At 43.4% G+C, this 26,594-nt stretch overlaps 1 protein-coding gene and 1 long non-coding RNA gene across 2 annotated transcripts in view; one reads left to right on the top strand and one right to left on the bottom strand.

Moving 5' to 3' along the window:
- ARSJ (arylsulfatase family member J) overlaps positions 1-15,688 on the bottom strand; it is a 67,001-nt gene extending 51,313 nt beyond the window's left edge. The window contains exon 1 of the mRNA XM_083174476.1: positions 14,559-15,688. Coding sequence (XP_083030602.1) covers positions 14,559-14,890 — 332 coding nt within the window. The 5' untranslated portion in view covers positions 14,891-15,688. The remainder of the gene's footprint in view (positions 1-14,558) is intronic.
- Positions 14,633-26,594, top strand: part of LOC146061726 (uncharacterized) — a 105,497-nt gene continuing 93,535 nt past the window's right edge. Inside the window, exons 1-2 of the long non-coding RNA XR_014471192.1 lie at positions 14,633-15,059; positions 16,007-16,179. This is a non-coding gene — a long non-coding RNA (uncharacterized LOC146061726). The remainder of the gene's footprint in view (positions 15,060-16,006; positions 16,180-26,594) is intronic.

Here is a 26,594-nt window from a genome sequence, read left to right as displayed (position 1 = left end):
GTACGGTATATCTATTCATTTTTACAAAATAAACTAATTGAAATAATTAATCCATATGACAGAGTTTGTCTTGATTTTTGTGTGCGCTTCAATATGTATACTTAATTAAAAGAAGGGAATAGATAGTTACTACATTGGGTACTTGTTTCCTAGCACGGTGCCCAGATTTTCTACGTACACTTACGTAGTGAAATCGCATCGCATGTGCTTTTTGCATGACGTGCAATGCGATTTTCCATATATGTATGATATGGCTGGTGTGAATGTGTTCCTAAAACACCCCCACTATCCACGCCAACCCGAAGCGTGGCGAGCGGTGGCAGAACGCGTCCTCCGACCTTTTCATACCCCCACTATCCAGGTTGGCGTGGAGTTGATTTTATACAGTGTGGGGAGCGCAGCGAGCCACCAAGGCCGAAGCGTGGCGAGCACAGCGAACACCGGGAGGGAAAGCGCATTACTTTACATGAATTCCGTGGCCGATCGCCACGCTTCGGGGTGGCGTGGATACTGGGGGTGACACAATGGCATAATAAGCACCCATCACATTACATGGCATGGGTGCTTATACAATGAAATATCGCATCACATCGCATTTGGTGCCATGCGATCCTATGCGATATTTAATTGTATAAGCAATCCTGTGCACTTAATATGGACATCGCATCGCACGCATCGTACAGCACTATACACGGTACGCAATGCGATTTTCCTACGCAGAATAGCCCACTAAGCTATTTGCTTAGTGGGCACCATGCTAGGAAACAAGTACCATACATTTTTATGGGTTATAACATATATCTTTATTACAGCTGTACTTAGATTTGTCTTTTTAAATATAATTCTACTTTCTCATTTATTACATGAATAAAAAATGCCCAGATTTAAATACACATATAATTTTGTAAAGTGGTTCTACTTAAAATGGTCCATACTGCAATGGGCAGTAGAAACAGCGACATTACCATGAACAGCAAGAGCAAAAGACATCTGAAGGGACACTTTCATGGATGATAAAAATGGACATCCCCGTGGATACTATACATAAATGGTAGTGACATTGACACCTCTGTGTATGGAGATAACAGTGAGATCTCCGTAGACACTAAAATCAATAGTAATCTTTGAGGAACAATGGCAGCAGTGATGACTCTATAAACAGTGATAGCAACAGCATCACATTCAGTGTACTGACTTTGCAAGCATGTGGAAAACTAATCAAGCTCCTGCTCTGATTGTAAATGAAAATTCATGTGACAGTCAAGTAATAAAAGAAAAGTGTACTTTTTTCTCCAGAACAAAATCAGACAAGCTAACATTTCAGCCGTTACAGAAGCATATGCTATAAAAGTCAATGTAAGGGTGCCCAAACACTTGGGCAATATTGCATACAATCCTTCGATTTAGACCGCGTCGGTGCAATAAATGGCAGCATTGTATGCACAATCCTGGTTGAATATCACATCAATAAATATTATGTGCTGCACATAAAAATCATTTTTATCGCATTGCATGTGCGATCACATTTGGTTTTTAACCATATGCGAGTGTGGGCGGCAGGAGGGCTGGTGGCACCAGAGATCTCTCTCAGCCAATCAGCTGCTTACTGAATGTGAATCAGCAAGCCAATCAGAGTGCTGCCCAGTATTTTTTCATGTTTTTTTTTTTCAAATTCTTCTGCCCACTGCTGTCTACCGCCACCTGCATTAACCAACAGACGCCAGCACCTTCACTATGCAGCATTCTGTACATTATTTACTCTTCAGTTAGGGTTTGGGAGCAGCTATGTATATGGATATACAGTACTGTGCAAAAAGATGCTGCCATATAATATTAATGCACTCACATCTGCTGGCATAATCTGTGCACCCAGGTCAAAACTTATGTTGGTTGTGGGACACAGTCAGAGCCGGCCCTAGCCTAAATGACGCCCTAGGCAAGATTTTGGCTGTTGCCCCTAGCACCGCCACTAGTTCCGTCTCTGCTCCCCTTTTCCAGCACCATCAACAGGAGAAGCACAAACACAACTTTAAGAGCTATGTGTGCAAATGCTAGGAGCTTAGGAAATAAAATCCCAGAACTAATTGCAATAATGACAAGAGATGAACTGGATATTGTGGCTATTACAGAGACATGGTGCAATGAAAACCATGACTGGGACATAGCTATACCAGGATATACTTTATTTAGGAAGGACAGAATGGGGAAAATTGGAGGAGGGGTTGCAATATATGTGAAAAAAAATATAAAGACTACCTTAATACAAAGTATTGAAGAAAAAACTGAGGCCCTTTGGGTGACCATAGAAACAGGGGAGAAGGCGATTCTTCGTATAGGGGTGATCTACAGACCACCAGGTCAGGAAGCGGAACTAGACAAGAGCCTATTGCAGGACATCAATACAGTGGCATTAAAAGGAGAGGTGATAATGATGGGAGACTTTAATCTACCTGATGTAAACTGGGAGCTGCCTGTTGCAAGTTCCACCAGAAGTAGGGACATGCTGAATTATTTGCAAGGAGCATCCCTCCAGCAATTGGTGAGGGAGCCCACTCGTGAGGACACAATATTAGACTTAATACTTACAAATGGTGACAGAATATCTGACATAAATGCGGGTGAAAATGTGGGATCCAGTGACCATCAAGCAGTATGGTTCAAAATAAAGACAGAGACTGACGCATCGCACACAAAAACAAAGGTGTTCGATTTTAGGAAGGCTGATTTTGTAGAGATGGGAAACTGTAAGGGATTCTTTGGCAGAGTGGAGGAACTTAGAAAGAGTGCAGGATAAGTGGGAAAAATGAAAAAGTGCAATTCTAAAAGCAACAGAACTTTGTGTCAAAAGAGTTAGGAAAAACACAAGAAAAAGAAAGCTTTTGTGGTTTGCAAAAGAAGTAGCAAGTATTGTGAAAGCAAAAAAAGGAAGAAGTAAGCAACTATCGACCAGTGAGCCTTACATCAGTAGTAGGGAAATTGATGGAAACACTCTTAAAACAAAGAGTTGTAGAATATCTCAAAACCAGCAATTTACAGGATCCAAAACAGCATGGGTTTACTGGGGGAAGATCATGTCAAACAAATCTTATTGACTTTTTTGACTGGGTGACTAAAGTAATAGATCAAGGTGGTGCTGTAGATGTAGTTTATCTAGACTTTAGTAAAGCTTTTGACACTGTCCCACATCGCAGACTGTTAAATAAACTTGAAAGCTTGGGATTGGATTCTAAGATAGTTGAATGGATAAGAGCGTGGTTGCAGGACAGAAAACAGAGAATTGTAGTAAACGGAGTACAGTCAAAGGAGGGAAAGGTTACAAGTGGAGTACCTCAGGGATCTGTACTTGGACCGGTGCTCTTTAATATCTTTATTGGTGATATTGCAAACGGAATTGAGGATAAAATGTGCCTTTTTGCAGATGACACAAAGGTATGCAACAGGGTAGACACACCAGGAGGGGTAAAACAAATGATTGAGGATCTAGGTAGATTAGAAAAATGGTCAAGAGAATGGCAACTACAGTTTAATGCCAAAAAATGCAAAATCATGCACTTGGGTCTCAGAAATCCAAAGACTAAATATAGTATAAATGGCACTATAATGGAAACTACTGAGGAAGAGAGGGATCTAGGTGTCACTATTTCAGGGGACTTAACAAATCCCACCGGAAGCGGGAAGTCAACCAGTTGTGGTATCCTTGGACGCCACTAAGGCGTTTGACGTGGTGGAATGGCCTTACTTATGGGCCACTCTAAAAAGCTTCGGATTGGGAAGCAACTATATCAAATGGATACAGCTCCTATATAATTGTCCAACCGCTAGGGTATCTTTAAACGGCTGGACATCATCAGCATTTGAGCTTTTTAGAGGCACACGACAGGGGTGTCCCCTTTCCCCCCTGTTGTTTGCCTTAGCTATTGAACCCCTGGCACATATGCTGAGAATCCATAATAAGATCCGTGGAATACGTCTGCTGCAGGATACGGATGTTGTATCACTGTATGCAGACGATCTACTAATTTATCTGTATGACTACAGGATTTCTCTTCCGGTGGTATTTGATACAATCGCAGCTTTTGGGAGTCTCTCCAGCTTTAAAATTAATTGGGGGAAATCGCATATTCTATACCTAGGCCCAACACCGGCCAAGACACTAGCTCCTCCCCTGACAATGGTGTGGACAACAAAATTTAAATATTTGGGGATTCAAATTACCCGCAATACTGAAGATTTTATTCAGATAAATATTCTCCCAATGCTGAACCATATAGATAAAAAATTGAAGTCCTGGAGCAAATTACCTTTGTCAGTTATGGGACGTATAAATTTAATTAAAATGGTGTTGCTCCCACAGTTGTTATATATTATTCAACAATCTCCAATTTTTCTCCCAAAAGACATATTTAGGAAACTTAATAGTAAAATGTCCTCATTCATTTGGCATAATACGCGCCCAAAGGTCAAATTAAATAAACTTATGATGAATAAAGCAGAGGGAGGATTAGGTCTACCAAATTTCCGCTTTTACTATATAGCCGCACAGTTACAACACCTAAGATCCTGGTTTTTGGAAGACAGTGACAGTGATTTGGCGAGGGCAATAGTGGCAATGGCTGCGCCGCATCACCGTCCAAGCAGTAGAATTCTGATGCCAGGTACACACGTACAAGATCCCCCTATCCTGAAACAGGCTATTAAGATTTGGAATGAGGTAAAAAAAATAATAGACTCACAAACCATAGATCCATCACATCCATTAGATGACTTATATACTTTTAAGGAATTAACAGCACTGCAAATTAAAGAGGTATGGAATAAATATGGAATTTGCACTATTGGCCAATTCTACAACTCCAGGCGAATTAAAACGTTCACAGAGCTGATGCTAGAATTTAAGTTACCAAAATCCTATTTATATAGATATATCCAGATCAAAGCAGCACTGGGGGCTCAGTTTAACGGGTCCTACCCGGCGTTGGCGGTGTCTCCAATTAAAACCATAATTACAGCGGCCAGGGGGGAAAAGACTGTCACTAAAATCTATAAATACATAAATAGTGATAGGGAGAAGGAAAACATGGATAAGTTGAAGGAAAAGTGGGTGCAAGATATGGGATTGATAACACAGGAGGAGTGGCGACACGCACTGGCCTCAGTATCACAGGCTACGGGTGCCATAAGAGTTCAACAAGTTCAATTCTTTATCATACATAGAGTATATTTAACAGCAACCCGGTTAGTAAAGTTTAATGCCCAAGCATCAGCCATATGTCCTAAATGCAAAAATGATGAGGGGACCTTTATCCATCTTCTATGGCAATGCCAAACTGTCCTATCATTTTGGGAGGGAGTGATTCAAACGTTGGAGGACTCAGGGCTCCCTAGAACGGCTTTAAGCATAAAAGGCTGTCTGTTAAATATGGTGGAAACGACACATCTCTTGACAGGGGACCGTCAATATATAAACAATGCATGTTCATTAGCAAAAGTAATAATTGCCAGGAATTGGATGGCTAAAGAAGGGCCAAACCTAATGAGTTGGAAAGCCCTAGTGAACTACACAATAAAGCATGAAAAATACTTGCATATGAATAGGAATACTTTACCCAAATATTATAGAATCTGGCATCGCTGGCTAGAGCTTTTTCCTAATGCGGCTGCTTAATATAGATACACTTAGTGGGTGAATAATAGTATAGTCACTATAGGTAACAATTATAAAATAGACTAGGAATATGGCACAATGCACTTTATTGAAATTTATTGAATAAAGGATAACTGTTTTTTTCCTTTCTTTTTCCCACATGTAATATATAGATAGGTAGAATAAGAGATTTGAAACACAGGATGCACATGATAGCTTATATAGAAAATAAGTTTAATTATCCCAAATAGGGAAATACAGAGGAAATTGATAAAGCACAGGGCACTTTATTGTGGGCAGAGTGGGAAAGGCCCATTCATGAGTGAAATCACCATCAAATTATATAGGAACATGCACAATGTCACAAAATATAAGATTGGTAAATATGGATTGATATTAATAAGGAAATATGGCTCATAGTGGCCGGTCTAAAGTGGGAAATGTGTAAATAACCAATGGCAAAGCTATATCAACGTTTGTAATTGGCTACGACAGCGGCAATCTAGTGCTGCCAATTAAGTGGAATAAAAGATACTGGTAATACCGATATATTGTTATACAGTAAATATTATGGAATATTCCATTTTGTGGATAATTATATTCAGCTTCCTAGGGTGGGGTCAGGGAGGTAGGGGGGAGGGGAAATGACGTTTTTGTATGATATACATGTCCAATAATTGTATCTTTTATGTATTAACTTTTTGTATATATGCAATCATGTCATGTTTATTTGAAAAAAAAACCTAATAAAGAATATGTAAAAAAAAAAAAAAAAAAAAAAAAAAAAGAGAATGGCAACTACAGTTTAATGCCAAAAAATGCAAAATCATGCACTTGGGTCTCAGAAATCCAAAGACTAAATATAGTATAAATGGCACTATAATGGAAACTACTGAGGAAGAGAGGGATCTACTGTAGGTGTCACTATTTCAGGGGACTTAAAAGCAGGTAGGCAATGTAACAAAGCAATGAAGAAGGCAAGTCAGATGCTTGGTTGCATAGGGAGAGGTATCAGCAGTAGAAAGAAAGAAGTAATAATGCCACTGTATAGGTCATTGGTACAACCTCACCTAGAGTATTGTGTTCAGTTCTGGAGGCGATATCTCCAGAAGGATATAAATACATTAGAGACTGTACAAAGAAGGGCAACTAAAATGGTGCATGGCCTACATCACAAAACGTACCAGGAAAGACTAAAAGATCTTAATATGTATACTTTAGAGCAGAGAAGGGAAAGGGGGGACATGATAGAAACTTTCAAATATATCAAGGGTTTTAACAAGGTACAGGTGGGAGACATTCTTCACAGGAAGAGGAGCAACAGAACACAAGGACATGCACTGAAACTAGAGGGAGGAAGATCAGGGGAAATGTGAGGAAGAATTACTTCACGGAAAGAGTAGTAGATAAGTGGAATAGCATACCATCAGAGGTGGTAAACGCAAATACAGTAGTACAATTTAAACATGCTTGGGATAAGCATATTGATATCGTTACAAAAAAATAAGGATCAAATATGGTTTGAGGTAACATGTTTAAAAAAGGAGCAGACTAGATGGGCCAAGTGGTTCTTATCTGCCGTTAAATTCTATGTTTCTATGTTAACCCTCCTCATAGCAGTCATCATTTTGGTGCCCCTACCCGCTTTATTTTAAATAGAAACATCGCACACATTCGGTGCGCAGCCCAAACAGGGGTGTGTTCTTTCTGGGAAGGGGCATGGCCACACATTAGTACCCCCAATTCAAATTATGCCACACAGTAGTGCAAATTTATTCACATTATATCATGCAATGGTGTCCCTTATTCACGTTACAACACACAGTAGTACCACTTTACCTTATGTACATTACTCCTCATATTATTCACATTATACCCTTAGAAAAAAATCCTGAGAAAATATTGTATTTTAAGTACCTCCATAGCCACACTGCAACCCAGCACAAAGCAGTGTGTGCTGGGCAGAGGAGAAGAGCTGCTGCTGTTACTTAAGGGGAGGGGGCCCGGAGCCCCCACTGGGCCCTTCCATCAGACTTTGTCCTGGGTAATTTGTACCCCCTACCCCTTTCTCTTGGAACCCCTGATAATACCACACAGTAATGCCCCTTACACATGACACACATTATTAATGTCCTTATAACCATAATGCCCCTTACACATTATGCCAACCTTTATTAATGCCCTTCATGCACATAATGACACACATAATGCCCCTTACACATATGTTGCACATTATTAATGCCCTTATACACATGACACACATAATGCCCATTACACATATGTTGCACATTATTAATGCATTTATACATGACACACATAATGCCCCTTACACATATGCCGAACACTATTGCACAACCAACCCACCCGCAGACAGTCTTATTTGCATTGTTATGACCAGCACACACAAGGAGCTTCCAATGATTAAAATGATATGCAGCATGCCTATATTCTGTGTGTGACTGTGGCTGTACCTGCATACGGAATGCTATGTTACAGTGATTTCCATGAATACACTATTTCATATGCAGATACAGCCTCACTCACACACAGAATATAGGCATGCTGCATATCATTTTAATCAGCAGAAGCTGCTGATGCCCCATGGCATTCCAAATGCCCTAGGCAATTGCCTAGTTTGCCTATGTCTAAGGCCGGGTCTGGTCACAGTTAGGTTGCCAGCTCCCCTCTGGTTACGTGGTGCGTTGCGGAGTGAGTAAGCAGAGGGCTTGGGGTTGGAGCTTAGGGCCTGTGGCCGGTGTAAGATTCGGTCCTCTTACTCAGGGGTAGATTTATTAAGCTCGGTGAAGTGATAAACTGTCTGGTTTTTATCACCGGCCAATCAGCTCCTACCTGTGAAGTTACAGGCTTGTTTTGAAACAGACAGATTATCACTTCACCGAGCTTAATAAATCTACCCCTGAGTTTCTGCCAGGGCAGTGAAAACTTTGAGTTTACATTTAGGGCAGTGAAGCAGGATTCTCCCACAAGATGTGGGAGGGTAGGCAACTATGAACTACACCCAAAATCAATATAGTCATAGGCGTGGGCACAATGAGAGTTAGGGGTGCACAGGCACCCCCTAATGCTGTGCCTACTCTTATAAACACCTCCCTGCCGCTAGCAACCAGCAATACCTTTTACCAAAGTATTTGGCTTTTTAGAACTGTATTCCTTTAAAAGAAGCTATCATCATTCAATTACGTGTGTTTTGCACTGTTACTTGTAGTAGACCATTGTCATATCACTACATGCCTGTGTCAGTCATATATGTTTTTGACTTTATTTGCATGGACTGTTATACAGAGTAATTATAAAATTAAAACTGAAATAGGCAGGAGATTGTTGTGTGGCTGAGAGATGTTTTCTATTGTAGTGAGAGCAAATATATGATGGTAGACAGACCTGATTGGCTGTGTAAGACACACCCAGTAGGTGGTGCTAGGCACACCCCTTTGACGGTGCACCCCCTAATAAAATGTGCTGCGCATGCCTATGTATATAGTTTACAACTTTCTTCCTGATATAATTTTTTTTGTTTATCTTTACATGTAATGTGGAATGAGAGACTGGGACTTTACTTATCACATGCGCTGTTGTGGTACATTTTAATACTTGTTCTCAGTGTACTTCAGTGTAAGAAAGGAGCTGCTGCTGGCCACAATCCACTGCGGTCCCGGGACCTGCACATGCGCAGCCGCAGTATCATCTTTGATACTGCGCATGCGCATGCCCCTAGCTTTTATGAGCTGCTTTGGCAGCAGTCCATAGAAGCTAAATCACATCCCGACACCTTTACACTGTAGATGACAGGCACTGGGACCAATGCATGCGTCGTATCGGCCTCTGAACTGAACATGCGCATACCCCAGATACATACCCTACAACTGTACCTTGGCGGGTACAGCACCGTTTTTTATGACCTGTACCTTTTTTCATACTTGCCTACCCTCCCGGAATGGCTGGGAGTCTCCCAAAAATCGGGTCCCCCTCCCGGCTCCCGGGAAGGTGGGGGTTTCTCCCGGAGAGGCACATGAAAAGTCGGCAAGTATGCCTTTTTTGTGTCTGCAACTGTACATTGTATGTATAGGAAAGGGGAGGGCATGGCAATTGCATAATTGTATTAAATACTGTGCACTTGATAAATATTACTTGAAAGAAGATTGGAAGACATGGGCAACTATTCTATCTGTACAGTACAAGCAGTTGCAGCTTTTACCTATGGGCTGCAGGACTGCAGCCCTCCCAGGTACAATCTGCCACTGTGATCTGCCAGATGAAGCCAGATACAGTCTGTGAGACTGCACTGGCTTAGCTGCAGCTCATAGTATCTGCATACCCTCCAACTGAAGAGCAAAAACCGGTTGACCCTATTTGAATTTTGAACTGTATTGCAGCCCCACCTGTGGGACCTCCAATCATTATACCATATATGGGATCGGCACACAGAGACATCACTAAGGCTGGGCCACACATAGGGGCCAACCTACTTTGCCGGAAGGAGGCTGTGTGGGGGTCACACAAACTGTTTTGTCTGACCGGAATTCAAGGGGAACACAGTTCGGCCACAATGTTTGAACACATGCATTGAAATCCAGTCATCCTGCCATCCTGACCAGCCGCAGCATACTGCGGTAAGATCCCGCGGCAGTGGACCTGCCACATATGTGTGGTCCCAGCCTAAGGAATGTGGACCACACACATCCAATGGGTGACATGGAAATGCTGGTTTCTCCTCAGTGACTGGGAGCTGGGTGCTGCACTATGACGTTATCATGCAGATTCCTTCTCATGTCACTGAGGAGGAGGAGCTGAGATTGCAGAGCAGCTGACGAATCCCCAGGATTGCTGGATCTGCCCAACGGAGTGATGAACCATAGCTCAACAAACAGAATTAGCCATGCTCATCTTTGCCAGGATGCATAAATGGCATATGCATCAGTCACAGCCTAGTGGCCACCCAGTGGTGAGCGGTGTGTACCTCATTCACGCACACACAAGTCATGCCAGCCACCCATGATGGATGTGCATGGCTACATTTGTACACATGCCTCTTTATTGGCAGTATATCTGCCTGTTTACTACAAGTCATCATCACAGTGTACTTGTACCTACCCTATAGTAGGTGCACAATATCCATGCTGCACTGTCTACAGGGCAACACTATTTCTTTCCCCTGTCCTTCTCTATACTAGTAAGGATAGCTACGAGCAAAATCATTTCCTAAAAGAAACGCTCAACACCACATCTGCCTCATTATGTGCATGAAAGATTCACACATGTATAACATGTTGCTTCTTGTTTCCGCCTCCAGTATGAAAATAAGTTCTTGTGTTGATAAAAAAGCATTTGTTACAGCTTGTACTGCAGCAGGTTGGCAAGACACCCTGTGCCAGCCTTTCCCCTAAACCCATGAGATAATCACGAGTAGCTGCCAACTCTGGGAAGTAGAGTTCTGCCTGGCTATACAAGCTGCCAGTGCGTCCCATGGACTCTCCAGGTAGCTCTGCAGTAGCACTAATGGCTGCAGGGTGCTGTTCCGGATGTAGGTGCAATGGGACAGTGGCTCTGTGTGATGGCACTACTTGGACACCCATAGTTACGGCCATGGTTACAGCTATAAACCAGGGAATCAAAGGCAAGCACAATCTGAACTTGAAGATGTAAATTTAGGAGCTAGAGCAGTGGTTTCTAATCTCTGTAAGTGCTTGAACCACTTCAGTTTTCATAATATCCTATAGATTGTAAGCTTGCGAGCAGGGCCCTCCTACCTCCATGTCGGTTTGTATATACCAGTTTGTTTAATCACTGTTGTTTCCAACTGTAAAGCGCAACGGAATATTCTGCGCTATATAAGAAACTGTAAATAAATACAACATAACATGCTATACTATTTATCACAAGGCAACACCAAAGTAAAAATAATACCCCTTTCAGACAGAAAAAAAGACCCGGGAATTTCCCTGCTCTTGCCGTGTTGACCCGGGTTTTTCTTCTGTCTGAAAGGGTCAACACGGGTCTAAAGTTCCGGGACTTCGACCCAGGTACTTACCTGGGTTTTTCCCGGGTCTGTATTCCAAAAACCCGGGTCGCCGGCTGTCTGAAAGGAAACGACCCGGGTTTTGGGGATTATTACACATTGTTAGGCACTGATTGGCTCTCCTGGTGGGGTGCTGGCTGATTGGTTGTGAGGATAGGCTTCTCTGATTGGCTGGGAGGGCATGGCAATGGAGCTGGCCTCTGAGGTCATTAGGGAGCTGAAAAAAGGATAGCATGGCCCACTGGTAGAAGCAAGAGGTGAGAGCTGCTGGCAGTGAGAGGGGAGGAGGATATCGGCAAACAGATGACTGGGACAGTCAAAGATGCCACAGTGTACTCAAACATTGCAAATATACTGACAGCCATGTGAGGTAACATGTACCTTCCAGTATATAAAAACAATAAAACTTGTTTACAACATATCCTTGTGTCATGCCATGGTTAATGCAATGCAGTGAGCAGTCACCACCCACTTTTGATGACCTCATCTCTGTGTGCCTTTAAAACTGTCCTATTCTTATGACACACAGAGTTTTGCAGGAATAATCCGGCTTCTGTGTGAAAGGGGTCAACACGGGAAATACCCGGGTTTTTGCTCCTGTGTGAAAGGGGGTCAGCCCCTTGCTGCCTAGTTGTACCCGGGTTTTTGTATCCGGGAAATACCTGGGTTTTTGGGATTTTTTCTGTCTGAAAGGGGTATCAAAGAACACATGACAATATCGGTGTGTACACACAAACACCACACTACAATACAAACCTGTTTCACCAGAACCCAAAACTTTAGACTAGAGGCCGTAATCAGAGATGGAGGTATTAACACAACTGCTCCAGTTAGATCCATAGATCCAATGCTGCACCCAAAGATCACTCTTCAGTAACTACTCAGGATGGTGATGCCTGTGAGGGCCAGTGAAGCGCTGTTCAAGATCATATCCCACATTCCAAAAAATATATTGGTAGGTTATTTGGCTTCTAACAAAATTAACCCTAGAATATGTCTGCGTGTAGATGTGGTAGGTTAGGATTGTACTGTAGATTGTAAGCTCCACAGACGCAGGGACTGATGTGAATGTTCAAATATTCTCTGTAAAGTGCTGCGGAACATGTGTGCGCTATGTAAGTAACTGTTGATAAATAAATAAATAGCCACTGGCCTCAGTACACCAAGTAAATATGGCTCCTATGTCCCCTGTTTTCTAAAAAAAAACAAATGAGTGTGTCACCTACCCCCAGCTTATATATTGTGTACCCCTAGGACAGTGATGGCTAACCTTGACACTCCAGCTGTTGATCAACTACACATCCCAGCATGCCCTACATCATTTTTAGCATGGCCAAATAGCATAACTGTAGCATAACTGTAGCAGAGCATGCTGGGATATGTAGTTCAACAACAGCTGGAGTGTCAAGGTTAGCTATCATTGCCCTAGGACATGGGTCTTCAACCTGGGGCCCTCCAGATGTTGTGAAACTACATGTTCCAACATGCATTGCCACATTTTTTTCCTATAAGTGCATGCCAAAAAAACTCAGGGCATGCTGGGATATGTAGTTCCACAACATCTGGAGGGCCACAGGTTGAAGACCTGTGCCCTAGGACCTTGATGGCTAACCTTGAAACTCCAACTGTTGTTCAGCATGCTCTGCATCAAATTCAGCATGGCCAAAAAAGCAAAACTGAAGCAGAGCATGCTGGGATGTGTAGTTTAAAAACATCTGGAGTGTCAAGGTTAGCCATCAAGGCCCTGGTTAAGAACCCTTTACCTAGAAAGTGTGTATGGTCCAAACTTAATTTTAAATGTACCTCCTCTGCCCAACAGAATCCTGACCTGCAAATCCATATGCAAAAAAACAAATATAACTTTAAAAAAACCGCAGCTTACAGTACATGGTGGGTCAGTTTTGCCTTCCTAAATGACCCTGCAGGTGAATAAAGAGGACCAGAGCTGGAACAATTACCCTCTAATATATGTTTTAGTCCTTGCAATCATACATACAGTACAGACATAAGATACAAATGATCCCCACTTCCCCAAAAAGAAAAATCAGTACTCATGTTTTAGAAGCCTGAAGTCCTGTGGCTTGGTTGGAAAATGTTGTTCATGTAAGTTATATGAGTAAACTATAAAAACTCCATAATAATTATTATTCTGTTTCTTGAACGTTAACTTGCTCCAGAAGCATTACTAAAAGCCTGACAGGTTTACCTTAATGCCAAGCCTCCTCCGACTCCTAGACATTTCTGCAGATTGTTAGACACTGGATGTAATTTATTACACTCAGTAACCTAACAACTAATGAGCTCATCTGCAGCGAGCAACAGCAGTGCCGGGATCTACTGGTGTAACCGCCTAGCACAGCCCGTGTGCTGCTGACACACAGTTATGTTAATAATAATATATAACAACCTGGGGAAATAGTGTTTTCCTGAGCTCTGAATGATAAATCGAATCTCATTACAATTATTATTTAGATGACACACACACACACACACACACACACACACACACACACACACACACACACACACACACACACACACACACACACACACACACACACACACACACACACACACACACACACACACACACACACACACACACACCAGATCACTTAGAAAAGGCTACAACTACAAACAAAAACAATCCACAAATGAATACAAACAATACCAATACTTAATAAGTTAATTACCAATACTGTAACGACAATATAGATTCACCATAGAGCACAGCAACAGGCTGCTGCTGCTGCTGCCGGGCACATACCACCACTACAATACACAGTATTGGAAGGATGCAAAGTCTGCAACGGTGATGAGGATTGCTCATGTCCTGCGTGATAATAAGTAGCACTCACTCACTCACTCGGCACTTACTTCCCAGTGATGAACTGACTCCTGGAGGGGGAGCAGATAGGCTGCACATAGTAGTTCTCCAGCTTTACTCCCTGCGCAGCTAATCTATCCAGTGTCGGGGTCCTGATCTCAGATCCGTGGTACCCAATGTCCCGGTATCCCTGATCATCAGCCAGTATGAATATAATGTGAGGCTGGTGCCCCACTCCCCGGACATCATCCACATCTTCCATCAGATCTCCATACAAGGACTGCTGGTGTCCCAGACTCGGCTCACCTTTGTCCCAGCACAGGTATCCATAGGTCATGATGCTCGCCATGGAGAATGCAGCCAGTGCCCCCAGTACCAGCATTTTCCTACAGTCAGCCTGCACTAGTCAGAGGTACATCAGGGGTCAGTCCAACATACCGGTGTAGCCATGTGCTGTCCTGTGGTCAGTGCTCTGTCCATCCAACTTTCAGGCTTTTTCAAGTTCCACCCCACCCCCACCATGAGCTGCTGCTGCTGCTGGATAAGTTTAGGTGAGTCACTACTGTGTCTGTTCCCTGTTCTGAGTATGTGCTGTTGGCACCTCTCTCCTAGTACAGGGCATTGTAAGGGGAAGGTGTCCCATTCCCAGCCCAGCACATGCACAGCTTTCTCTGCAGACACATCTCAGGGCAAGGGGGCTGCTACTCCAGGCTCCACTACACCTCCCAGCTGTACAGCCCTCTGAGAGACATAACTAGCAGCATCTGGGAGTTTTTGGCAATTCCCCCAGTGTAGTCACACATGCAATCTGTCCCATGTTTCTTCCTGTCCATTCCGGACTTGTCTGCCACACAATAACCTGTGAGGAGATCTGGGTCTCAGCTGCACCCTTAGGCAAATGAATGGTGGGTGTATTACAGCAGGAGAGGGTCATCTGTATCCCATCCAGCAATCCAATCTCCACAAGAAGCCTGCAGACTGAACACATTTGCTGCTAGATGTCACCAGGAGAGGATGGCCACAGTCTGGGTAACAGGGTAGAAGGACCAGAGAATGTCAGAAACTAGTGCTGTATTTAGCTCTGCAGCAAGTCAGGGGTGTTCCACTTCTGCAACTTTCTGTCAGCAGCCTTCCTCCCCTTCCCTTATAAATGAGTGCTGAATGAGGTGTCAGGGGAGCTTGCTCCCCTTCCTGCAGCTCAGGGAGGTGAGACTAACCTACTATGACTACAGGACCTTTTATCTGTACAACACACAAAGACCTGTGTGGAGGTCTCAAACCATGTGTATGTACAGTAATAACTGCTTTAGGGTAAGAGTGAAAAATCCAAATCCAAACTGTTTATATATTGATGACATTTAGATGGATAGGTTCCTGTCGGATTGTAGAAATTACACTAGTTTGTCATGTTTGACTCGCTATTACAACATTTTCCTGCTTAATTTTTTTCTGTTCTTTTAACTGCAAATCTTATTTCCCATATTCCTTTCTCACAAAGATAACATCCCACTGCTCAGGAACAGCTGGTGTGTCTCCTAATTGTGGCCATAAATGCTGAAATTCCGCAGATAACCCACAGAGATTCTGTAACCCTGCACATTTTAGTCTGCATGGATTCTTTGCTGCACTGAGAAAGTGTGGAGGGTAGATGCTTGAAAGAAGTTAAAAAAGGTAAAAATCACATTTTTAATTGAAAAATAATGAAAGCATTTAGTACACACATTCGGCTAATAGGAATTAGTTTATACACAGCTTCCACTCTTTGAAATATTTCCCTTTATAATGCGTTCCAAATTAACCACAATGTAAATGATCTGGATTGAATTAATTACATCTTTGCCTCTTCATAACAACACCCTCACTATAATGCAGATATTGAGATGATGCTTAAAAATGGGGGAGATGTATCATATGTTCAGTGAATTTCAGTTTGTAGACATAAATGATCTAATGCAGTGCAAGAACTTAATCACATCTGACATTTCCACCAGACATGTTCTCCTGATTGCTCCCTTTCTGTCGCTCTCAGTCACCATGCACTCTACAGCATACAAGTGGTTTTTCTCTGTTCTTTTTTTTTGTTTTTTTTTGATTGGCAACATTCCAAATATTTGACCACACACAGGTATAGAGTCAGACTGGCCTACAGGTGGACAGAGGAATTGCCTGAATGCCTCTTCTCCTTTATGGGTGGGTGTGGATTATTAGATAGACAGAGTCTAGATCAGTGGTTCCCAAACTGTGTGCCGTGGCACCCTGGGGTGCCTTAGGGACTTGCAGGGGTGCACTGGGTTGGTGGTTCCAGGACCAATTTAAGTTTTTTATGTCCATCATAATAGTAAAATTGTGGACAAACAGAAGAGAATCCTGTCCAATACCACATAACTGATCCTAAGGATGAGATTTAAACACAATTTATTTAACTTAAAATTTGTTTCTGACTTTCTCAATGCGAAACCTGTAGCCTAAGGGTGCCGCAAAAACATTTCTGAAACTTTGGGAACCCCTGGTGTAGATAGACAGTCACTATGTCTACCCCAAAAGATCAACATGCAATAATGTAGAAAGGGTCAAAAGGTCGACAAGGGTAAGTTTTACATGGGAAAGGTCAACAGGGTCAAGATGTTGACATGAAACAGTAGAACATTAGTTTTTCAAATTATTGGGGTGTCAACAACTGTTGACACCTAAAACGCTTACCTTCACTTTGCTCGCATGCTTCGGGCTCAGTATCTAGCTATGCTCGGCACACTATTATCTTCCTCTATGCCCGCATGGATGGTGGCGAAAGAACAAGCTTGATTAAAAAGAAAATTCATGAAAATCAAATCTCGACCTTGTCATGTGTCTACCTTTTTAATGTCGACATTTTAATCCTTTTGACCTTTTGACTCTGTCAACCTACTGCATGTCAACCTTTTTATGGTAGACCTATTGATTGTCTCTTTAGACACTGAGGGTGAAATGTAATAGGATGAGAGATTCAGAAAGAGAGAGATTTGGTAAGAAATCTACAGGTTTTTTAAAGCAGCAATCATTTACACTGAAAAATCAAACTGGTTTTGAAGTGTAAATGATTGCTGCTTTAAAAACAACTGGTAAATTCCTACTAAATCTCTCACTTTCTGAATCTCTAATCCTATTACATTTCACCCTGTATATCCATAAACCTTAACCATTTATGGATCAGGTTAAAGGTCATGCAATGTATAAATACATTGTTACTCTATTAGAAGGTCAGTTACTTGGTGCAACAGGATCATGGACTGGTCACTGGACCATACTTACCAACTTTTAAAGTAAATTAGCTTGGTGATCCATATATAAATTGAAATAGATCTATTCCTTATTATTTATTCTGGTGGAATATCATTATCATAAAAAAAGCTTTTGCGCCTGATTGTGTTCTTTACAACTTTTAAAGTTGCCTCTCCAGGAGAAGCCCGGAAAGGAGACCCAATGCTGCACATCAGGAGGTGCAAATAAGATGGCAGACATTATAAAGCCCTGTCACAATCCACCAATGCCACAATTAAAATGACGCGAGATGATGCAATTCACATAATTTTTGTCCCTCCCCTTCCACGCGGACCCGCAAATGCCAGAATTTGTTTCAGTGACTCCAGGGGGGTGTACATTGTTTGTAAAACTATTTATATCAGATTAATGAAAAATAGTAAATGTGGTTGAAATCTATGTCTGTTGCATGCAGTGGTATTTTAAGAGAGGAGGAGGCCTGTGTGCAGCATTCTCTGCCGGCAGCCCTGCAGAGTCTGAGCTTTAGAGGGTTTAGACCAGACCAGTCCTCGAGAGCTACCAACAGTTAACATTTTCCAGGTCTCCTCACAGAATCACAAGTGAAGTATTTAGCTCCACCTGTGGATCTTTCAAAATGTACCAGTGAGTAATGAGTGCACCTGTGCTCATGCTGGGTGGGTTGGAAAATGTGAACTGTTGGTAGCTCTCAAGGACTGGAGTTGGCTACCCCTGGTTTAGTCTCTAAACGCCTCTGTACATTAGTGTGACTACTCCTATGAGAGAAGTCCCAGCCAATCCCCCTTGAACCACCCAGGAGAATCCCGGGTGGCAGGATCACATGTGATATATCCCAAGTGCTGCCGGAGGCTGTCCTATCCGACAGATCCTATGTGCAGCTCTTGCTATCTAAGGGCTCCGATCTGATGACGGAACATTGGATAGGAACTAAAACACATGCGATTTGCCCTATATCACCCAATTTCTTAGTCCGATGTTGCGGAATCAGGTGATATCAGGCAAAATCACATAACTGTATGGCCAGCTTAATGTGCATGCGCATATAGTGGTGACTATGCGCAAAACACCAGGAAAATGGCAGCCACTGCATTTTCTCTCTGACTTCTACAGGGCTGCTGCTTTCGACATGGGACTCCAGAGGGGTAAGTATTTAAGAAATGGGTGCAGTATATTTGGTTCCGGGCATCCCTGGACCCTGGAGCCTGTGAGCACTGCACACAATGTACCAAATATAAATACACCAGTGGTGGCATGCCAGACCATGGTGAATTGCCTGATTAATTATGTGTTTTACCAAAAGCAGGTTGAATAGAATTCGAAGAGCTAGAGAAATTGCAATTGTTTCAGGAGGCAGTACACACACAGGTCCTACGCAAAGCTGGCTGTACATATATGTGTGGGCTTGTGTTCTGTGATATGAGGGCATGCGCAGCAGATCCATGCTACATCACAAAAGTTATGCAAAGCTTTCATACCTTACACACCACCTATTGCCGCTGTGCATTTAGATAGGGATGACACCATGTGTTGCTTACTGTAATTAGACCCCTCCCCTAAGTCAAAGTGCCATCATTTGTGGTTAAATTGGGATGGGGTTGGGGCAAAATGATGCAACTTTGAATGGAATGGTTTAATGTTGGATTCGCCCAATCCCCAGTGACCTGCTAATTACAGTTGGGTAACAGTTGGGTAACATGGTGTCCACTCTCAGTCTGTAATAGTGGGACGGGGGAGTTCTGTGTAATCAGAATCACCCCACACCTTGTGTGTGCCCCTGAGTGCGTATACTACAAGTTTCAGTCATGGATTCATGAAATTGAAGATGGCACAAATTGCATTGGTTGGCAGTCACATCCAAATCAGATGGAGCGCCTCTCATTCGGCTCAGGGAATTGCCAGATCCCCTGAGCTGGTGCAGGCCGACGAAGAGGCTCTCCATCTGACGGGGACACACTAACGTCTCACACGCTCACGCATCCCAGTCACTTGGCGGCAGGGAGCGAAATCCCTGCCCGTCTCCTCTTCAGGGACACGAACAGGGGTGGCGGGGAGGCGGCAGAGGGCTCCATCAGAACGGGGCGCACGAGCATCTCATGTGGTTGGCGCCGGCTGGTGGATGGCGATTCTATAGCCAGGAGAAGCTCCGACGGGAGCTGCTCCATCTGTATGACAAATGGCATATTTACAATGTAATAAAAAATGCAGTAAAATAAACTGTAATGTTATTCAAAGTTTGTCTTAAATTTGTGTTCATGACATATGTTTATTATAAAGTAAACAAAATGTGTACTCCCTTTTCTCTTTATACAACTGAACCACATTTTGCATACAAACTCTTTTGCTTATTTATTTATTTTAGTCTTTTAAGGGGTGGGGGGACTTTTCCTCCTCTAAACTGTCTGTTCCTGACATGTGGCACACAGGGTAGCAGACAAAGGCAGACTTTCCACTTGCAGCTGCTATTCTGTTCCTTTTGTCGGGCTGGTTAAAAATTAATCTAAAAGAAAATTTTTGTTGTTTTAAAAAAGAGAAATTCAACCAGATTTACTGTCTCATATCCATTAATAATCCTAACAGCAGATATAGGGCCCGATTCAGCTGTTTTGCTATGCAAAAAAGCACACAAATGGGCAAACCATGATGCACTGCAGGTGGGGCAGATGTAATAGGCAGAGAGTTAGATTTGGGTGGGGTGTGTTCAAACTGAAATCTAAATTGCAGTGTAAAAATAAAGCTGCCTAACATCTGTGGGCTACAGTACATGCAAAATCAGTCAGTATTTTTCCTGCACAGAAAAAATATAAATGTATTTCCTCCACTTTCATAGAACCATGCTTTGTTCCAGAAAGAAACTTAAATGAAGAAACTTAAATGTGTACACACTGGCTGATATATCGGCTGGCATCCCGATGGAGGGAATCCCATAAGTATAGTGATGCAAGCAGCCTAGACCTAATTCCCCCCCCCCCCAGTACCTAAACCTCCCCCTTTGTCCTAAAGCTAATGATCCACACATACTTTTGTTCAGAAAGCTGGAGTTGTGGTGGTAGTTGGGATGCTGACATCAGAATTGTGGTTGCCGCCATACCATCAGCCAGGATGCTGAAGGCATTCGATATAGTAATATATAATACATGTATTCATTTCCTGAGTCAAGTGGGAGGAATAGGCACCCACAAGCTGAATTATGTCGTTGTAGAACCATCCTGCTTTACAGTGCAGGCAGGGCCGGTGCAAGGCACCGGAGCGCCCCAGGCGAGTCGGGGTGGGGGCGCCCCGGTGCCCGGGGGGGGTGGTACCTGTGGTGGACGCTGTCGGCGTCCCTGCAGTGCTGGAGGGGGCAGGGGTGTCCGTGCCGCGGGGGTACCTGCGACGCTGTCACTGTATAAAGCTGCTGGTGGCAGCGGGGTCCATGCAGTGAATAGAGAATAACTAGCGCTATGCGCGCGACGGCGCGGGAAGCGCTTCTGATTTTGAAAACACTTGCCGCACGGTGAGTGGCTGAATCTCGGCCAATCGGCGTGCAGCAAGTGGTTTCAAACCCAGAAGCGCTTCCCACGCTGTCGCGCGCATAGCGCTAGTTATTCTCTATTCAGGGACCCGCTGCCGCCAGCAGCTTTATACAGTGACAGCGTCGCAGGTACCCCCGCGGCACGAACACCCCTGCCCCCTCCAGCACTGCAGGGATGCTGACAGCGTCCACCACAGGTACCACCCCCCCTGGGCACCGGGGCGCCCCCACCCCGACTCACCTGGGGCGCTCCGGTGCCTTGCACCGGCCCTGCCTGCACTGTAAAGCAGGATGGTTCTACAACGACATAATTCAGCTTGTGGGTGCCTATTCCTCCGTGGCATAGACACCCCTGCCCGCTCCAGCACTGCAGGGACGCCAACAGCGTCCACCACAGGTACCACCCCCCCCGGGCACCGGGGCGCCCCCACCCCGACTCGCCTGGGGCGCTCCGGTGCCTTGCTATAGCTATATGCGGGGGGTGAGGGGCGAACTGCCGCCCTCCAGGTGCCGGCGCCCTAGGCAAATGCATATGGATCTAGGCCATGAGGGATATTGTACCGCAATTCTGTCATTTCATTTACACCTTGGACCTTATTAATCGGTCCCACGCGCGTTTGCACGGGGGATCGATTTTTTTCGACTGCGCATAGTAATTTATGTGCATGTGCAGCAGCTGTGTACGAGCTGCCATGGCGAATAGCTTGTTCGCCGGGGCCTCGCACACAACAGTGCGGCTGGGGGTTGGCAGGCCAAGGGATTCACCCATGGGAAGCCCAGCATTTTTGGACATTCTCATGGTAATTCCCAATGACAAGGGTGCCGGGGGTGGGCAACTGACATCAGTGGATGTCAGCTGCCAGCCCACTTCCCGCATAGGGTGCCTGCAGATCAGAGACACTACAGAGGTATCTCAGATCTGCGAGCGGCTTGAAAATCATTAGATGGTCGGTGACCATCGAATATTTTGTTCCCACATGCAAGGCTGCGAATGGAGGATTATGCAAATCATCCATTCACATTTCTGCGGGGAATCACGGCGTGCAAGGGGGTGGTTAATGGTGCCTGGTGGACTCACAAGGCTGTAAAATTCTCAGCATTGCGATTAAACTAGATTAACCTCCCTGATACAGAAACCCGGAAGCCCTATATATTTAAGCAGCTGGTAAATGCGGATGATGCTAGGGACTACACTTGGGTTTATAACAATGTACACAAAATCATTTTATTAAAAATAGTGTATGTAATGTAAATGCTGCTGGGTGGTGGTGGGCTCCCTTGTGTCCGATAGTCTCGGATCGCCATCATTTTGTACAGTAATTATGCTACACGGATGCTCATTCAGCCCCAGGGACTTGGGGGAATGTATGCCAAACTTATACCACTCTAACAGAGTGGCGGGCCGAGAATGATCAACTACGTAGCATACAGTGTGTAAAAAAAATGGTAAAGTAGTTCTTGGACTATATTACTGTACTGTATTTCTTTGGAGACCTCACGCATGTGCAATAGTGATTTTAAAAAGCGACATCTGGTGGATGAACATAAGCATTACATTCCACTGCAATGCCATATGCCACACTAGCCAGGTTGCGCAATGCTTGACCACGCTGCAACATTCACATCGATGAGTGTTCTCAAGAACCCATAGCCTGTTTTAGATAGAACAATAAAACAAATTGCCAAATTAGTTGTAATAGATAAACTACAGTACATCAAAATACAAATAAAAAATCTAGGGAAACTTATTTAATATATATATAATTAGTGTAAACAAAAATGAATGTTCTCATGTAACTGTCTATGACATAAGGATACCTAATGGCTCTGTTATGCATATTGCATAGTTTAGCTTTGACAAATTATGGACAAGTTACTGGGAATGGCTGATTTTGATTACTGGTTATGCAAATACTTTCTTAATAAAAGCTGATTTTGCCAAAGAATAGGAAAATCTGAGAGCACATATTTGTCTATAACCACTGAATAGTCAGCTTTCCTAGGATCCCTCTCATGGGGCCTAGTAGTTACTGGAATAGCATGTACAATTTAGGAAAAGATACAATTAGGCAGTTTTATTGAGGTTACAACAACACAGCATTAAACATGGGCCGGGGAAACTGAAAAGTTATGTTCAGGGTTATAAAAATCTCTGCCACTAAAACAGCAGTAAGTATGGAAGACAACAGCAATCGAACAGCATTTATCTAGTGTTTCCTTATGGCTTAATGAAACCATGCTTAGTAGTCATTGGATAGGCTTGTCAAAAAATATATTTTTATAAACCGGACAAAATATTTTAATTTTCATACACTGTAAGACTCAGCAGATCAGCTGGCTTAGTAACAATAAAAATATACAGTAAAGTTCATCGATGCTGATTGGTGCCGAACTCGTGTCAGTTTCTACTTTTTGAAAAATGATATTTTAGAACACACGAAGAAAGAAATTACAAGATTATCAGCATAATTGAATTCATATGCCTTTATGATTGAAGTTGTCATCTATGTTTCTGTCTGCATGCAACAATGATATCTGCTGTAATGAAAAATAAATGATCAGTGACTACAGTATGCTTCAGTCTGTCTCACCAGCGTAATATCTAGCCTCTATTGAAGATATAGAATATCAATCAGTATCAGTGGTGCACGCAGACCCCCCCCCCCCCCCTGAAGACCATGTGTTAATTTTTTTTCCTTTATAGGCAGAGGCAGCTTTTCCTGTCACAGTAATATGGCCATGGGGAGCAGCAGTTATTAATCTGTGGTGGTAGCAGCAAGCGGCGGAAGGTGAGGTGTGCAGCTTTGGCCCTGTCAGATGCTGATAATCGGCACCACTGGGGTAGGCAGCCAGCCGTGAGCTAAGGGTCTTCGGCGGCATCGGCTAGTAATTGGCAGAAGCGTGGAGGGAGGGGCGAAGCCGGGAGCCAGGGTCCGACTTCAGACGTTTTCGGCAGCGGCAGGCAGCATCATGAGAGGAGGCCGGGCAGCTACATGAGCTGTGGGAGTCAGGACTACAGCAGCAGGGGAGGTGGACAGTAAGCAGCAGCATTGGGTGCAGATGCCTCACTTTGCATGATGTGTAGTTTGTTATGGCCGTCATTCTGGCTTAATAGGACCCCCGCAGATTTGCACAGGGGACCAATGGCACGACGGGGGCAGACGAAAGCGGTGGTGGTGATGGGGTATGGGCCTTCCCATGCAAATGGCAGCATGACACGGATGCCAGGGGCGGGCGGCTGACACATGATGTCAGCCGCCTGCCCTGTCTTTTCTAAAAGCCCGCAAATATAACTCAGGCTCCACAGACTTATATTTGCGAGCCCTGGTAAAATCATTAGATGCTTGGCGACCATCAAATGATTTCTCCGTCAGCGGGGACATGCGAGGGAATGCAGCTTACTGAGTCAACCAGAATGAGGGTATCCATGAGGAAAGCAAAATACATAAATAATAGAAACAGGGTATTTAAAGCCTCAAAATTGACAAATGGTAATGTTTCAGCCCATAACAGACCTTTTTCAAGAGTAACTTCTCTTCATTGCAGTGTATTCATAGGCGTGCGCAGCCCATTTTCTTAGGGGGTGCACCATGGGGGGGGGGTGTCCATCACCATCTATTGGGCGTGTCCATCACCACCTATGGGTATCATTGCAAACTAAATAGGTGACTATGGAGGTTATTCTGATCGGTGCGGCCAAACGTGCGTACGTTCACTATTAACGTACGCTAGCCGTACGCGGCCGTTGGGGTTAAGTCCACCCACAAATCAGCCGCATACGTACGGGCATAAACAACGTAGAAGGGGAGTGGCGTACAAATGAGCGTACGCCAACGTACACGGACGGGCCAGCCCTTACACTCCGACAACTGGCGTACAACTGAGCGTACGCCGCCGTTTACGGACGTCTCTCGTCCGTCTTCCCACCGACCTCTTGCGGAGATCTGAGCGTACGCCAGCTTGCACGGACGGGTCCCTATTGTTTTCAATGGAAAACTCAGCTTATGTCACCGCTCGTGAGAGTGAGCGTACGTCCGTGCACGCTGGCATACCCTTCACATATATGGACCTGCAAATCTTGCCTTTCAACTAGAATTCTGACAATTAATTAATTATTCTATTTGTTATTCAATTATTGTTTTCTATTAACTCAATTGTCTACCTTAATAATGACCCTAATAAAACAACATTTTAACCCTCATTACATGTATATTTGTTATGTTCTCATGTGGCATTTTAATCACTATCTATGTGTCCCCATATTGCTGTTACTTTTAAATCAAGTTATGTTGGTGTTTCTGTATATGTACTAAATTATGTCCATAATTAGTTTGTCCAAAATGTGTAACATGTATACCTACCCTGATGTTATGTGTGATGTTTTAATCTAACAACATTAAACATTCATGCATTTTCACTATGTGTTATTTTACTCAAAAACACACACATTCACACATCAATCATTACCCCTCACCTCAAATTACTAATATAACTTACATTACACATCTGTATGTACCTACCCTTACAAGCCCTCTAACATATTTATTATTAAAAACACAGGCAATTTATAACACAATATAAACTTTTATTTATAACAAACATAATAAAGGGGGGGGGGATAAAAATAAATTAAATGCGGGCCTCCAGTAGGCCAAAAAGAATTTGCAAATAAAAAAGGGTCAGGAAGATCTCCCGAATAAGGGCTGCCACCTCCTCCTGCTGCTGTTCAGTGTCTGTAGTGAAGGGATAAAAAAAAAATTAATATATAACATACACAAATGTTTGTTGTATTTGTACATAATAAAAAGTTGTGAGTTATGTGTGAAGGCCACATACATTTTTAAACTACATTGAAGATGGGTCTGCTGTAAACACAGTACTAAAAAATAATATGTTAACACACACATACTGTACATAGTAAATAACATTAATTAAATTACTCCTTCTTGGATGAATGTATGCTCTATCCCAATTGGTACTTTGGTTTTGGGGGACTCTCCTCTAACCTCACAATTAGGCTGTGCTATTTAAGGGTTATGACATTGTGGCGGCTTAAGCACTCCTTACTATTTTAAATTTAGGACATTGCTGTACAAATTATAGGCCTACAGCTATGTTTGTAAAGCATGCATCCGCATGGCCTCACACACTATTGACAAAACAATCTCTACATTTATGTTGCACATCATGCTGGGAACTGGAGTTACCCAACACCTGGAGCCACATAACTACAACACCACTAATGTCGGATATCTCATTGGATGTACTGTTATGTCAATTATTCAAGGGGTGAGGCATG

Source organism: Crinia signifera, chromosome 1 (assembly GCF_055691185.1).
Source record: "Crinia signifera chromosome 1, ASM5569118v1, whole genome shotgun sequence".
Lineage (NCBI taxonomy): Eukaryota > Metazoa > Chordata > Amphibia > Anura > Myobatrachidae > Crinia > Crinia signifera.
Note: the sequence above shows the minus strand (reverse complement) of the source record. Positions and strands in the feature narration are given on the sequence as shown.